At 45.2% G+C, this 17,306-nt stretch overlaps 1 protein-coding gene and 1 non-coding gene across 11 annotated transcripts in view; both read left to right on the top strand.

The window, feature by feature from the left end:
• The window catches only part of fxr2 (FMR1 autosomal homolog 2), a 66,245-nt gene that overhangs the window by 11,125 nt on the left and 37,814 nt on the right, over positions 1 to 17,306 (top strand). For all 10 annotated transcript variants that reach the window (XM_063186699.1, XM_063186698.1, XM_063186697.1 and 7 more), the window contains exon 2: positions 7,781 to 7,833. In XM_063186699.1, coding sequence (XP_063042769.1) covers positions 7,781 to 7,833 — 53 coding nt within the window. The remainder of the gene's footprint in view (positions 1 to 7,780; positions 7,834 to 17,306) is intronic.
• LOC134438110 (small nucleolar RNA ACA64) lies at positions 15,655 to 15,780 on the top strand. The gene has a single exon (XR_010032528.1). It is a non-coding gene; the product is annotated as a small nucleolar RNA ACA64 (small nucleolar RNA).

The following is a 17,306-nucleotide window of genomic DNA, read 5'->3' as shown; positions in this document are numbered from 1 at the left end:
GTAATGTGTATGACTTGTATAAAAGGTGCGCCTATCAAATCAGTTGACAAGTGGTTCCTGGAAAAAAAAAAATGGGAGAAAAAGATTCAAGATTCATGAAGTTTATTGCCATGTCGAGTCGACATGGTCGATAAGACTTTTTCGTGGCATATCCCCAACGTCAATACTTACAATTGTCAAGGCACATACAGTAAATATAAATATGTAATATAAATATATAAAAAGGGGTCCTTGGTCTGATAAAGTTTGAGAATCACTGATGTACAGTCACAGGTTTGAAGAAGAGAAAGGAATGGGTTATCTAGGAGCCTTTCACACCTGTGAGAAAGATAAAAGGAGCTCAGTTCAGTGTTTCTCTCAGAATTTTTGTTAGTCAAGGTGGTGGGGCGTTAAAAGTATAAATTTTTTGGTAAAGCAACTTTAGAAAATACATTCGCAACATGAAATCTTTATCTTTTCAGGGGACCTAGTCAAGGTGGTAGGTGTTTCTTGTCAAGGTGGCCGCCTTAGCAATAAAGTGCTGGGGGAAACCCTGCAGTTGGAAATAAAATAACATAAAAAAAACCATCACTTGTGAAGGTAAGCTAGTTTTGCCTTTTTTGCCGGACTAAGTGCGTTCAATGTGCCTTAGCCTACCAATCACTTCAGAGACTCTTTACACACACACTAAGGCCCTGCATACATTAAGACCGATGGCTACATAATGGAGAATTATGGAGAAATCCTAACACGCTGGCTTCGCCAATGTCGAAGAATTCTGAAAATGATACGTGTGACGTGACACGACGCAGGACGTTTTAACTATGGATCTTTATATTTATCTGGCTTCATGTGGATATGGCCTTAGTAGACTGGGGGTGCTGTTAAGAACGTCCGTCTGATTCACTGCTCAAAAAAAACATCTAGCCAGGTCAGTAGCTTAGGCCAGGCTTATGAGGTCGATCAGTGGTAAGTGCCAGTGAAAGTAGCTCCTTGGGTCTGTTATGTCGTGTGTGTGTGTGTGTGTGTGTGTGTGTGTGTGTGTGTGTGTGTGTGTGAGAGAGAAGTAACGGGTGTTGGGTTTTATGTCCGTAGCATCAGAGATGATCTAGACTTGCAAGTGACTCACAAGTCACGATGAGTTTAAGTATCACAGTGTCTCTGTCGTAAGCAGGTGAAATTCCCCTAGCTCCAAGATCACTGACGTTTCAAGTTCACATATTCACCTCTTGTCTCGCCTGTCAACACCTTCTCAATATCTCTTTTTACTCTTCTCTCTCCTACAACATTTCGGTACCATTTTGTAAGTTACGTATGTGCTTGTACGTCTCTCTGATTATGTCAGAAAACCCCCTACTCCTCTCTACCAAGTTCTCAATGAGTTCACCTCTCCCTCTCTCTCTCTCTCTCTCTCTCTCTCTCTCTCTCTCTCTCTGTCTGTCTGTCTGTCTGTCTGTCTGTCTGTCTGTCTCTCTCTCTCTCTCTCTCTCTCTCTCTCTCTCTCTCTCTCTCTCTCTCTCTCTCTCTCTCTCTCTCTCTCTCACACTCATATCTCCCCTCGGCCACCCCACTCTCCTTTTCCATATCTCTCTCCCGAGCTCTCGCAGTACCATCTCTCTCCTCGTACCCCCTCCCCACTCAGCTCACCCACCCCTCTCTCCTCTCGCCCCTCTCCCCGACCTCTCCATCCCAAATAAGGCAGTGTCACACACGTCCAGATTTGTCACCCCCTTCCTCCTCTCCTGAGCGTGTGTGTGTGTGTGTGTCGGAAGGGACTTTTGGGGGAAGGGAGGGGAGGAGGGGGGTGTTACAACACCACTTGATGGATTTGTGGAGCCTGCTGATGGACGAGGAACAGATTTTGCATGGGGGGGTGGTGGTGTTGTGCACGGGATGGGGAGAGGGGATGCAGGGGTGAGGAGTTTCAGGAGAGAGTGGGACACAGGCAGGCGGGCGGGAGGGGGGGGGTGGGGGGGGGTGGATCTGAGTTGCGCGTTGTATGCCGTGTGTTTGACCGTTGGGACCGGGGGTGGTGGCGGGGATATGGTGTTGGGTTGACAGTCACCAGAGATAGAGGGGCGCAGGCCGCAGACTGATACTCGAAGAGTGGAGTTAACGGCCGGCTGTTTGAGGAACCTTGTCATTTGCACAATGCAGTCTCCAAAGAACCCTAAGTATTGCCATTGTGGGGGAAGCCCCTAGATTAGTGTTTCTCAACGGGGGGCGGTACAGCCCCCCAGGGGGCATTGGAGAGCTCTTGGGGGGCGTTGAGAAGGATACAGTTGAGAGGGGCGCTGCTTAGTTGCCATTGGAGGGCTTTAGTCCATTTCATTATTCAATACTAAGGAGGGCATTGTCAGTCTTATGAGGTCAAGGGGGCGTTTGTTCAAAAATGAGAACCATTGCCCTAGATCAGGGGTCGGGAACCTTTTTGGTGGAGAGAGCCATAAACGCCCATTTTTTAAAAAATATTTTTTGTGAGAGCCATACCATTTTCGCCATTATTTCTAATGCTAATTGTCATGCACAGAAGGGAATAAAAGTAACGCTTGCATTGGGGACAAGAAGGGAGAGCTAACGAAAGAAGAACTAAAACTACTTGTAGATGTGCTGATGTGCATTTGAGAAGCCACGCGCATGCATTACCTTAAGTTTCTATCTTTTATGCATCGGAGTTGCCAATGAGCAATGAGAATGACGGAGGTGCTTCTATTCTAGCCATCAGACAGACACAGGGAAGGTGCATGAGGAGGGAGGAGGGAGGGAGAGAGAACTTCAAGACAGGATGCTCATCTTGGTCGCGCTGACATAGTTAACATTTTACAGTTGATATGTGGCTGACATGTCTATTTTTAATAATTCGCGAAAATGCCCTACAAAGCGCGTCCCTTACCGACATGCGTCCCCAATACAGAACGCATGATTTAACCGCCAAATAGGCTACAGGGCGATTCCGTATTTCAAGGGACGAATGGCAACCCTACGTTTGCCTTCGCATTGTGGCACCAGTTATCTCGCAATCACACTAAACTGGGAAAGACTTACGTCAGTTGATTCAGCAAAAGTTCTTCCTGTAATCGAGGGAGAAGTACAGCGCTGCATTTATATCCCTCACTTGCGTTTCCTCCACTTGATTTGCCATCATAATGGCACGGTCGTGAACAGTTTCTTTGTTTTGGATACAACCGTTAGCCAGCTGAACTTTAGGTAAAGCATTACGGATGGAATGTTATCTCACACGACACGACCCAGCGCTGGCACGGCATTGTCCAATAAAAAAACGCGTTTTTCATATCTGTACAGTAGCCTTCGTCGAAGGCCTGTGCTTGGCTCAGCTGATCGGACCTGGGATGGATTAAATGCGCGATCATACTTTATATTTTGAATATTATCTTAACTTTTCGATTTCAGTAGGTCCATTTTTAATTTAGTGCCGTAACAAAATTATTCATGGCTTATTGAGTAAACAAATGACAGGTTTGTCCGAGAGCCACATGCAGTTCCCAAAAGAGCCACATGTGGCTCGCGAGCCATAGGTTCCCGACCCCTGCCCTAGATTATCTGAAGAACCCCAAGGAGATATCATTCCAATTGGTATTCGCCGAACCGCGTCATCATAACACATTACCATAATATTAACTGACTATTAATCAGTGAAATTTGCTCTCGTCGCAGGGGGGGGCGGGGTTCCCGAGGGCTGCCCCCACATGGGTCACCTAAGTCACGCCCCTCTACTGCCCTACAATCTTAGAACGCAGTAACTCTGAAAACGACAAACTGAGAAAAAAGGCTTCAAAGTTTTCGGTAAATTGGTGGTGACACTTCCTGGTAATGCTTGTTTAGGATAGAAATTTAATGCACACAAAACCCCCCAAAAAAACAACATGTATGTGTCTTTTTGCCACAAAAAAAAACAGAGTTACTGCGTTCTTGGCTGGTATTACTGCCTCAAAATGGAGTTACTGCAGGAGTTACTGCGTTCTTAGCTTGTATTACTGTCTACTCCCAAACCAGTCCCATTGGAACGTGCAGCAGTAACTCGCCGACTTACTGCGTTTTTGTTTAACCTTTTTTGGGTCATTTTTGCACTTTCAAAATGAGTTTTCTCCAAAACGGGACGGTGTTGGACCACCATTTTTGGACACAAGACAAATGAGGTAGTTTAGAACCGATTTCCGATATAAAAAAAAATTGACCATTTTGAGTTACTGCGTTCTAGTATTGCACGGCAGCCTACTTCCGGTCCATGGGGCCTTAACTCTCAAAAACGTTGAATGGGCGCGAATGGAGTGTGCATGTATGTGGAATATGTGTGATCTATGGTGCGAAGGCGAGGTGGATCGGAAAATAGGTTTGATCTGTCCATGGGGGGGGGGGTGCTCCATTGCAGCTGGTTGTACGTAGGGCCCAGTGAGGTGTGGGTGGGTGGGGGGTGTAACTTGTGTGGCTGACGGGATAGAGTAGGCACAGGAGTAGCAGCGCGGACAGTTGTACCCACATGAACACACACACACACACACACACACACATACTCGTAGGCAGATATTCCTACACTCAAGACACATATGTATACACACATACACACACACACATACACTGGTATGGCACATTTAGTTTGTAGACTGCATTTCATACACAGAGGCAGCTTGATGGACTTAACAAAAATAAAAGCACGAAAACAATTGATTAGAACATTATTATATGATTGATTAGAAAATGAAAGAGTAAACATAGAGTATCAAGTTTACGCACACATGGGCAAACGCACGCACGATACACATTCGTGCCAGCCTGGCACATACAAGTATGTACGCAGTGCACACAGCTCTTTCCTGCCTTGCACATACCTACACACACACACACACACACACACTCGTGCCACTTTCACCCACTTTGACTAGATTGGCTGTGGCAGCCGTGTCAGGTTCAGTTGAAATGCACGCCAGTGTGTGTGTCTACTGCAGTGTTTCCCAACCAGGGGTACGTATACCACTAGGGGTACGCGAGCACACTGAAGGGGGTACTTGGAAAAAATGTAATTTTAACAAATGCATGGAGCATCGTGACACTGGAATAGAAAAAAATGATGTAAAACACAAGTTAGGGGGTACTTGTGACACAACAAAAAGGCTCGGGGGGCACATGAGACAAAAAAGGTTGGGAAACACTGGTCTACTGCATCTCATGCAAGTGTGTGTGTGTGTTTGTGTGTGTGTTGCAGCCTGACCTTTCTATGTATCTGTGTGTTTCTCAAGCCAGTGTGCTTGAGTGCATGGTCTTAGACACACTTACAACTTGCAAGTGTAAACAGACAGACACACCCACCATCAGGTTTTGTTACCTATTTTTGGTCGTGTGTGTGTGTGTGTGTGTGTGTGTGTGTGTGTGTGTGTGTGTGTGTGTGCGCGCGCGTATTGAGTGTGAAACTTGGCTGGATCTGACTGGGCTGTCAGACGTCTTTTGACTAGGCTTTGTCATTGGGCTGACACACACACACACACACACACACACACACACACACACACAGGGCCATATTTCCCCCAGAGTCGTGTCTCCCTGGCTAGCGGCTGGATATCAAACAGCAAGTGTCATGGAGGCCTTTCCGCACCAGCGCCCTCAGAGATGGAAACACACACACACACGCACACGCGCGCACACACACACACACACACACACTGCCCACAGGGATGTTTACCGCACACCTTTCATTGCTCTTAGAGGTGGTCTCTCTTTCACTCTCGCTCTCTCGCTCTCTCACACACACACACACACACACACTGCCCACATGGATGGTTACGGCACACCTTTCATTGCTCTTAGAGGTGGTCTCGCTTTCACTCTCGCTCTCACTCTCTCTCTCACACACACACACACACACACACACACAGTTCAGTGCCATCTGAGATGGCCACTACAACCCTGAGGTCCACACACACACACACACACACACACACACACACACACACACACACACACACACACACACACACGTCTCCCCGATAGTCATTATTCTTCACCACATCCCTGAGCCTGAGGCCTTCATCTCACCCTGAAGCCCCAGACCCCTGACAAACACACACTCACACACACACACACACACACACACACACACACAAACACACACACACACACACACACACACACACACACACTCCTCTTTGTTATTCCAACCCAGCATCTCTCCAATGCTACGTAGCCCAACAGGTGTATCTATTCAGCTGTTATGTCTCTATCTAGTCCTTCGCTGTACGAAATGCGCCATGCGAAGTGCACAATGAGTTCGAGTGGCATTGCATTCATTGTTTACTTGATTATGGCGGGTGCAGGATGCAGGAGTCTAAATTCACTTTTTCTCCTCAACAGCCAAAATGGCATGTGGAATGGATATTAATCTTACTAGCCAAACACACACTCACTAATATGTCAAAGTGGCTAGTAAAGTGGTCTTTTCTACTAGCCAAACTGAAATTTCAACAGTATTTGGCCAGTTGGGGGGGGGTTTAGATCATTGGGTGTGTGTTGTAATGGAGTGAACACTTCAACGACACAAGCCTGGGTGGCTTTATCTCTGGAGGTGTTTTTTTATTTTATTTTTTAGCCTTTATTGAATAGGTGAAGCTCAGGTAGGAGAAGAGTGGCAGAGGTCGATGAGGTAGGCTTAAGAAATGACCCAGCAGGCCAGACTCGAACCTGGGTCTCCATCGGCAATGGCATATAGCAGGGGTGTGGAACCTGTGTCTTGATGGCCATTTGCGGCCCTTGAAATCGCTTTGTCCGGCCCCCAACATCATTTTAATGTTATGCAGCTTCATATGAAATGTGACGTGTTGTAAAGAAATCTTTATTCTAAATCTCCATTTGCAACACAATTAAGTTGTATTCAGGGGACCTAGAGAAGCTGGGATCTGTTGTAAGAAATGTTGTAAGCATGAATTCTGGAAAGAAACGGCTAAAAAGACAGACGTGGCCTAGTGGTTAGAGGATTGGTCTTTCAGCCTAGGGGTGGCCGGTTCGAATCCCACCTGACCTCTCCCTACATCTCCATCCATGGCTGAAGTGCCCTTGAGCAAGGCACCACATTGCTCCAGGGACTGTAACCAATACCCTGAAAAATAATAGTTGTAAGTCGCTTTACATAAATGAAAGCGTCAGATAAGTGTAATGTAATGTAAAAATATCACACAGTGCACCTTTTAATGCAACTTGACGTGGTGCATCTACCTGGCAGATGAGTTGCAATGCTAACTGGCTACACACACACACATATACACACACACACACACACACGAAACTGTGTGACTCACTCGCCCAGTCTCAGGAGTGGCCTGGCATTGGCCTTGCTCCTACTCCGATGTCATGTGTCACACAGCGTTTCAAGAAGGGTGCCGCACCTTGCATGGTAGTGTTTTTTATTGCACAGACGCGTTTCGGCGTGTGTGCAATAAAAAAACGCTGCTCTGCAAGGTGCGGCACCTTTCTTGAAACATTGAATTTGAAATTCGGGCCAGCACCTTCAGAGACTGAAATAATCAAGAGTGACGCCTGCTCCAAGAAGAAAATTGACATGTGTCACACAGCACCAAGGGAAGACTCATTTCAAATCGACATGTTGAGTTACCTTGATGAATGTACTTACCTTGTCTTGTTTTGTCTCCCCCTCTCCTTTTGTCGTTTTCTCCTCTTCCTTTCTCTTTCTCTTTCACTTTCTCTTTCTCTTTCTCTTTCTCTCTCTCTCTCTCTCTCTCTCTCTCTCTCTCTCTCTCTCTCTCTCTCTCTCTCTCTCTCTCTCTCTCTCTCTCAGGGGTTCATCAAGGATGTCCACGAAGAAACGCTCACAATAGCCTTTGAAAACAAGTAAGTGGAGATATGTGCACTGATCAGTCATGCCAGGCAGGGCAGTGGGCTCGGTCTTATGCGTGAAGAGGTGGTCTTAAAGGATAACTTCAGTCAATTTAAACATGTTGTAATGCTCACACTACCCTGGACTTGTCAGTACCTGAGGTTTTTTTTTTCTCTCTTCAGCCTTTTTGGAGATCCAGGGGGCAGGCAGGCAGGCAACTAGCAAACAGCGATAACTTTTGGTAGCATTTTTGGAGTAGGACTATGTTAAGATTTTTAAAAATGTAAACAAAAGTTGCCCCCATTAGAATAGCTCAGATCTCGGAAAGGGCTGAGCCGAAAAATGCGGCATGACCTGGTACTGACAAGTCAAGGATATCGTGAGCAATACAACAGCATATTGAAATTGGCTTAAGTGGTCCTTTAAGATCACAGGGTTTCAGGTTCAAATCTCACCCTGCACCTCTGGAGTGCCCTTGAGCAAGGCACCTAACCCCACACTGCTCCAGGGACTGTAACCGACACTCTGTAGTAGGGCTGGGTGATTCTAGAAAAAATGCGTATCGCGGTTTTCTTGATGAAAATTAATATCACGGTTCTCTGCACGATTTTTTTTCATAAGCGGAAAACTGATCAATCTAGACTGCTTGGTTGTGTCATACGAGTCAAAAGCTTTTTAAATCACTTTTCTCACGTTTTTTTACAGAGCGCAGAAGCAGTATGACAGTGCTATACAAATACAAATTATTATTATTATTAGTTCCGTAACGGCACGAGAGCAACGGCTTTTCACAACTGAGCATGCGCATCATTTTGCGTGCGCCGATGCAGCCAGATGATTGGATCACTGGCACCGCAGCTCAGCAGGCACATTGGCTCTTGTTACCAGAAAGGCGGGAGATGTGCGAGTAGACGCCATATTTGCGTTACGAATCTTCACCGTTAATTTCTATGTACGATTACATGGCTGTCCCATCTCACCTTCCTATCAAAATCTCTGGCTCTGTCTAATGCGCAAAGGGTTGCGCTTGGTCAGTGTAGCCTCAAGCTGGGTCTAGATCAGTGGTTCTCAAGCTTTTTTGAGCAAAGCCCCCCCCCTGACCTCATCATAAGCTTCCCAATGCCACCCCATGATATAATCATAAGACTATCAACACCCCCCTTAGTATTGAAATGGGAACTGAACCCTGCCACCACTCAGCCGTCTTCTTCTCAACGCCCCCCTAGGGCTGCCCAAGGCCCCCCTGGGGGCTGTAGCGTCTCTGTTGAGAAACACTAGTCTAGATGCTTCATATTTTGGCAAAATTTGGGTTAGACTGAAATTTGTCTTTATGACCCCTCCTTTATATTGACAAAGCCTTATTGTCCAAAAGTATCCCGTTTTCGAGATATTGCCATGTCGGCTTTGCAGTTACTACAATATCCAACCTAATACAAGGGCTTTGAAGGTATTTTTCAATGTTTCAGTGTTGACGTAGTTAACACACTTTGTCTTTGTAGGGCAGCATAGTGGTGAAGACCTTTGTTTGCTTATAAATAATAATAATAATAATAATAATACTTTCATTTTATATAGCGCCTTTCAAAACACCCAAGGACGGTAAATACACTGGTCTTGTCTCACACCACACACAGGTAAAAAAAATTAGTGGCTCATGTTATGCCAAAAGTAAACTCTGAACAATGCCCAGACCAAAACCATCCAAAATAACAAAAAGCCTTATCAGATTAGATTGGTGGCAAACATTAATTTGGTCCCTAGAAATCACTTCTTGTGTGTCTTCACTCTGGCCGCACCATGTGTACCACCCACTCGCCCACCCAACCCCCCCCCCCCCCCCCCCCCCAACACACACGCACACACACACACACACACACACACGCACGCACACACACACACACTCACACACTCACACACTGGCAGTCCTGATCAATGACTTCCGCAGCTGACCTTATATTCATTTCCTGCCTGTTGCTGAGTTTCCTTTACTGTCCCCTTGTCTGACCCAGGCCCACCCCACACACCTGTGACACACGCACACGCACACGCACACACACACACACACACACACACACACACACACACACACACACACACACACACTCGGACAGGCCCAGACACTCGGACGGGCCCAGACCCCTCCTGCTGGTCCAGAACTACATTCTCTCTCTTCCTGTGTGGAGTTTTGGCCTTTGGTGTCCCCATGTTAATCTTCATGGCCCCACTCTCTGACGGTGACAACCCCCCCCCCACACACACACACACACACCCCACACCTGTGACTCCATCCCAGCTGTCACATAGCTCTTTATAGTTCAGCCGTCAGTGTCTCACACACACACACACACACACACACACACACACACACACACACACACACACACACACACACACGGGTCCATCCGCCATTCACCTCTCGTCGCCCCCAGTCTCTCGTCTTTTCTCTCAGCTGTCACACACACACACACACACGTACAGTATATAGCCACTCTCAACACACACATGCACCTCTCTCTCTCTCTCTCTCTCTCTCTCTCTCTCTCTCTCTCTCTCTCTCTCTCTCTCTCTCTCTCTCTCTCTCTCTCTCTCTCTCTCTCTCTCTCTCTCTCTCTCTCTCTTTTCTCTCTCTCTCTCTCCCCCCTCTCCCCCTCTCCTCCTTTATCAGTTTGGCTGGCGGGGCTCTTCTATATTTAGGCCCCTGAGGTATGCCATGCCATGCAGGACAGGACAGGGGAGAGAGCAGCGCGATGGCAGCGGAGCGGCCCCCTGCCATTCCTGGGATGACTCTAACACACACACACACACACACACACACACACACACACACACACACACACACACACACACACACACACACACACACACACACACACACACACACACACACACACCTTCCACCAATGACCAAAGAGACACATACACACGCACGCACACACATACACGCGCAAAATCACACACACTCTTCAGCAACTTTAACTCTCCATCTAAATACTATCACAATCACAATCTATAGCTACCTTACCTCTCTTATCTCTCTGTCTTTCTCTCTCGCCCTCTCTCTAAATGTCAAAAATCTCTCTCTCTCTCTCTCTCTCTCTCTCTGTCTCTATGTCTATGTCTCCGTTTCTCTTTCTCGCTCGCTTGCTCGCTCTCTCTCGCTCTCTCTCGCTCTCTCTCCCTGCCCCAGCTTCTTTACCTCTACACACACACTCACTGTCCCATGTTCGCTCACACAGTTTTCACCTCCCCCACCTCAACTAGCATTTCGGTCTTCGTGGAAAGCTTTCTACAAATGCTGTGTGCATGCCAGTGATGTGCCAACCTGGCCATGGATCCAGCAGGCTATAATTCAATACTCTCTGTTTCACATCCAGCCATCCACACACTGTATCAGCTGATTTTTCCCCCTTTGATTAACATGCCTTTGTGAAGCTTTGGTTATCGGATTTAATAAGCAAATATTCACCTCTGCTTAGTACGCATATTACATTATTCCATTAAATTACATTTATAACCAAAGCGACTTACAAATGAGGACATAATCATAGCCAACATCACTAGCAGATACAAAGTGCACAGGAAATATACAGAACAACAGGTGCAGATGCAAAGAAGGGTTTAGGGCACAGACACACTTAACAAAAAAGCCGGTAAACATTTGTGTTGCATAACATTTGTTTGCTTCAGCAATGAATTATTTAAATTATTAATATATTAACGTACTCTTACTTTCTTTCGAGGTCCAAGTTGTTCATCCTTAGTAGTGTATGGGAACCTGTGTAACACCATTAGGGAAACTAGTGTATTCAATGCCCAACATCCTAATTTCACTTCAAATTTTTCAGTATGACTTCAATCTTATATTTTTCCCAAGCAGATTGAATGACGATTGAGTATGATGTAAATAACATCAGTAAGTATAGAACTACTTTTGATTGATTTTGATTAAATTATGTCATCGGTTCCAGTGTGAGCTGGTGTAGGGTAGAGAGAGACCATATGTGGCTGTGTTGGTAGGTCAAAGAGCTGTGCTCAAAAGGCTTCAAGTGACGTCAAGTCTCGTCAGTAGTACCACTTTACATTACTGACATGGTGCTTACTGCTACACCCAGAGGTGCTGTTCTAGAATGCTGCATACATGAGGTGGAGTTCTAGAATGCGACATACATGTTGACTATGAGTGATAGCCCCATGCTGACAAACTAAGTTGCATAATTGGAGCTGCTGCCCTTTAAAGTCATGGCAAAGGCATTTTCAGAGAAGCCGTTGACGGTGGCACAAGTTGTGATCAGCCACTGGAAACCATTTTTGAAACTTTGGTGGAGTTTAATGTATTATCTTATTTAACAGGTGGCTGGTACAGATGTGATTCCTAACCAGAGGTACATGTACCACTAGGGATATGCGTGAACACTACAGGGATTGGAAAAAGTAATAACAAATAGACATATAGATCATGAACGAGGGGGTATTCATTGTATGATGAAAAAGGCTTAAGGGGTACGTAAGACAAAAAAAGGTGGGAAGCCCTGTTGTACAGGACAGTTCCGGTACAAGAGTTAGCTATACAGCTAACATACATCTGCGCTCCTCCAGCTTGGCTGGCAGCACATAATGGGTCTTGTCCTTTGGGGGAGGCATAGAGAAATTCAGAGAATACGGTCACCCTGATCCTAGTTGACCAACCACTGGGAAACATTTTGGAAATCTTATCTTAAAGGTGGGGGTGCAGGTCAATATACTGGTGTTAACATTTATTTTTAAAACAGAATTTAGTGATGTCACATTGGGGACTCCCCAATCAGCAGAGAGGCTCTTGCTGTGTTCCAATACTCGTACTGTCCGCCCTTTCCGCACTGTGTTTGGGTACGCAGGGTGTTCCATTTCTAATCGCGACGGTAAAGTGTACTGTAAATTACCCGGATAACGCCCCCAAAACGGCCATTTTTTGAAGTGTGGAGTTACTGTACACTTTTCGCACTCAACGGCCGCCATGTTTGTTACGTAGTTGAGTGTCAGATCTGTCAAATGGCTGAATCTCCGTGATAACAGCATAGTTTTGATTCCAAAGACAATCGCCATGTGTAGCCTATAAAGCAGGGGTAACTTTAAAAAGTGTCAGCATAACGAACAGTGCCTTCCGTGATGAATTGCATATTGGCGGTTGGTAAACTCGGATGACACGCAACCAACCGTCATTTTCGTTAAGTGTATCAGACAGAACGGGAATCGGAATGTACTCGCCTCGTGAATCGCGGAGGGTGGAAAGGGTACTTCACTGCACTCAAACAAGGTACACAGTACAGAGGGCGAATAATGGAACACACGGTATGGAATGGTGGGTCTCCAGTTCCCAACCTGATGTCATACACAGCTTTATGGGGAAAGAATAACAGCCACTTTTTCATTTAATGTTATGCTTCGCGGTAGTTACCCAACCAAATTAAATTCAATTGATACTAGTTTAACTGTTGTTGTTGTACTAAATGTTGTACTGCCAACAAAGTGGTGAAAATTGTTTTAAATCTATAACTGTACAGCCATCTTTAATGTTGAAGGAGAAAGTGCTTGGGGTTGCATCCAGGGGAGCTTGTTTACGCACCGGCCACAGCTCCTATTTGGAGGACCTCACCGTACTGATATCCGACACCCCAAATACAGGACATACAAGAGGGCGTAATGTAAAATAATTGGCTCCCAATCGCTTGTCATCGACACAAGCCTCCTCTCGGTCACCCTATTCTTTTTGTTTTTTGCTGAAGGAGAAGATTGTGTACATCCCAGAAAAAGCTGCAGGACAAAGGCAGACTGTGAGGAGTCTGCACACTTAAAATCCTTTTTGTTATTTTTTATTATTTCATTGCTGGATTACGTTTTGACTTCAACAGTCTACATTAGATTCTCTTTTTTTGCCTCACTTTTTCTCTCACTCTTGTTCACCCCATGCCATGTACTGCACAGAGTCTCACCATCTCACACCCATTCTTTTTTTAAAAAACACATTTTTGGGCTTTTTAGGCTTTTATTCAGATTGGGCGTTGTGAGAGACGACAGGAAGTGAGTGGGGGAGCGAGATGGGGCAGGGTTGAGATACGACCCATAGGACGTGAGGCAGCCGTGGCCTAATGGTTGGGGAGATGGTCTTAAAATCGGAGGGTTGCAGGTTCGAATCCCCCCCTTGCGTCCTAAAATGTAAGCGACTCCTGAGACGATGTAATACTTATAAACCTAACCCATCTCAACCCATATTTGCGCTTGTAGACCCATATTTGCATTTGCACTTGCAGACTTGCACTTGCAAAGATGTTAAAGAGACCCAAGATGGTGTAGTATACGTAAGGCAATAGGCCCCTGATCTCTCATCATGGACGAACATAAAACTCTTTGGCTTGTTTACTCCCACGGGAGAGGTAATCATTACGCACTTATGCATCCCAACATGGCTATTGCCAGGTGACACACACACACACACACACACACACACACACACACACACACACACACACACACACACACTAGTCCATCGAACCGCGTGCACACGCACACAGAGCCCATGAGGGGCTTATAACTTATACACTTGACAGGAGATGGGACTCCTGAAAAAAAGAGGATGATTAAAGAGTTCATCTTGGCACACGTACTCGTTCTCTTAACACTTCGCTGTGCCAGGAAAAGCAGCACTGGCATAGTGCCTGTAACCGGGTGGGGGACAGTAGAGTACATGCAATGACTAAAGTATTCACAATGTTTTTCATATTTTTAATATTTATGTGCTGATGCTGATAGAGCTTACATTTGTTATACTGGTGCAACTTATCAATATATACGGTGTGTATTATGAAGGCAGGCCTCTAAATTAGCTATTTTCTTCACTAACCATTATGGCTAGAGGATGTTCATCTTACTAGCCAAATATGCACTCACCAAGTGGCTAGCAAGTTGTCTTTTCTACCATCCAACTAGCCGGTTGGCGTGTGTTAATTTAATGCCCTATACAGGCCAATATGTACTCAAAATGATGCTACGTTATTGTCAGTTTGCCCTGAAATTGTTTTTGCATCCCTGGCTGTGCAAACGCCTTTTGAAGGAAAGACAGGACATGGATACAGCATTTATTTCATGTTTATAATTGTTTCATACCTTTTATGCCCTTCTAAATCCATGCAGCCTGGGCTTCAATTAGTCTGCCAAGTGAGGGTGGTGTGAATGTAAAGCTACACCAACAGACTTTGACCCAACACACAAATATATACCAGCAACGTCACCGCAGCTCTCAAGGGGGAGTGTTGTGTCTATTATTGTGATGTGAAGTCTTCTTATTATTATGGCTCCTGTCAGCCAGGCATGGGAAGTGGAGAAAGTTAGATAAAGTTACTGACGGTCGTATGCCTCATTCTTCTCAGTTGACCTTATTTGGCTCAAAAAATTAATAACATTTGTGTATGATGCTGTTAGAAAAAATATGAACTAACAGTGGAGCTGTAGAATTAGTTAGAGCTCCATTGGTTTGCATGCTCAAATAATATGTTTATAAGGTGCTGATCTGGTTGCTTCCTTGTATCCTGTGTGGCTGTGTGTGTCTCTGCGTGCCAGTGTGTCTGTCTGTCTCTGTGTGTGTGTGTAGTGTGTGTGTGTGTGTGTGTGTGTGTGTGTGTGTGTGTGTGTGTGTGTGTGTGTGTGTGTGTGTGTGTGTGTGTGTGTGTGTGTGTGTGTCTGTTTGTGTCTGTTTGTGTCTGTTTGTGTCTGTTTGTGTCTGTTTGTGTGTAGTGTGTGTGTGTTTAATGTTGTAATGCATGCTTTTTTAGTATGGACAAAACAACTTGCTACGTTCGCACATTGAGTCAGTTGCCTCTGCTGTGACCGTCGGTAGAGGTAACAAACATGTGCTTAAATCACTCCGGTACATCCAAGCTTATTGCCAGCTTCTATAGCTGTGCAATGTGACCAATGTACCAACATTGGCCCTTTGGGGCTGCTTGAAAGTAGTATAACAGTTGTGTAGTATATAATAATAGTAGTATGATCTAGTCTATTTGTTTTGTTGTTTTATTTTTATTTCAGATTTCAGGGCTTATTTCTAACAGTATAAAATGTTAGGGTCATTTATGAGGCAAACATTTTCTGAGGCTAATTGAGAACTATAAGGTGTGTGTCTATTTATGCCTGTCGTCTGTAACCTTTAGCCAACTTCACCCACTTTCAATGAATCACAGGAGCCATAATAAATATAAATATTTATAGATCATTTAATGTATTAGTCTTTTTTTTAAACTGACCGTTTATGCTAGGTAATGTGTAATGTTGCATGACTGTGTTCTGTTCTGTTCACATTCAGAGTTATTAGGGAAGTCCAGTCTTCACTAGGTGATAATCATGGCAATAAATGCGTTATAAGCCCAATTATTGAAAATCAATTGGCCCCGGCGACCCTCTGATCCTCTCGGGACAGGAAGGGGTTAACTCTTGACCAGTGAGAGTAGACTACCTCCTGTGTCTGTAACCTTTGACCTGGCAGTAGGATCAGCACCCCGGGACACTGCTGTCTCAAGGGAAAGGGTAGCGGGAAGACCTGGATCTATAGGGGGTAGGCATGTGGGGGAATGATGCCTTTTTAGTAGAGGTGCACCGAAAATTCGGCAACCGAAAATATTCGACCAAAAGCCAATTGAGTGGCCGAATAGAAATTGAATTGAAAATGGGCAGTAATGAAATTAAATTCAGTTCTACTCCAGCATTTGAGGACTTCAAATAAACATTTATTTTCTTTGAAAAACATGTCTAAACATTTATTGTAAGCTGTAAACCTAACTTTTGATAACTTTTAACTGAACTGTATATTCGTTTCGGTATTCGACTAAGTGAGTAATTATTATTCGGTTTCGGCCACACATTTTCATTTCGGTGCATCTCTACTTTTTAGATCCATTTATTTTTGGTCTTTTAGACTTTTTATTATGGTCAGGACAGGACGAGAGGTAGACAGGAAGCGAATGGGGAGAGAGACGGGAAAGGGTCTACAAAGGACACGGGCCGGGAATCGAACCTGGGTCAGCCGCATGGAAGGCGAGTGCCCTACCGGATGGCCACGGCAAGGCCAATGATGCCTTTTTTTTAACCTCCAAGTGAATTATTAAATGAGTGTGTGTGTTTTGTTTGTTTGTTCAATGTATCTTTATTGAACTTTTTGAAGTGTATATAAGGCCATTTAAATGTGTGTTTTTGACTGGAGTCTGTGTTGTGTTTTTCTCTCCCACCTCTGTTATGTTTCTCTCGCTCTCCCTCCCTCCCTCTCTCCCTCTCCTGCCACCTCCTTCCACTCTTTCTGTGACTCTGTCTTGCATTCATTCACTCTCCCTCCCTCTTTTGCTCGCTCTCCCTCTCTTCTATCTCACACTCGCTCTCTTCTCCCTCCCTCTCCATCCCTCCCTCTCCATCCTCCCTCTCCATCCTCCCTCCCTCTCTCTTCTCCCTCTCTCTTCTCCCTCTC

This window comes from Engraulis encrasicolus, chromosome 21 (assembly GCF_034702125.1).
Source record: "Engraulis encrasicolus isolate BLACKSEA-1 chromosome 21, IST_EnEncr_1.0, whole genome shotgun sequence".
NCBI classification, from domain to species: Eukaryota; Metazoa; Chordata; class Actinopteri; order Clupeiformes; family Engraulidae; genus Engraulis; species Engraulis encrasicolus.
The sequence above is the reverse complement of the archived record's forward strand: the minus strand, read 5'-3'. Positions and strand labels throughout refer to the sequence as shown.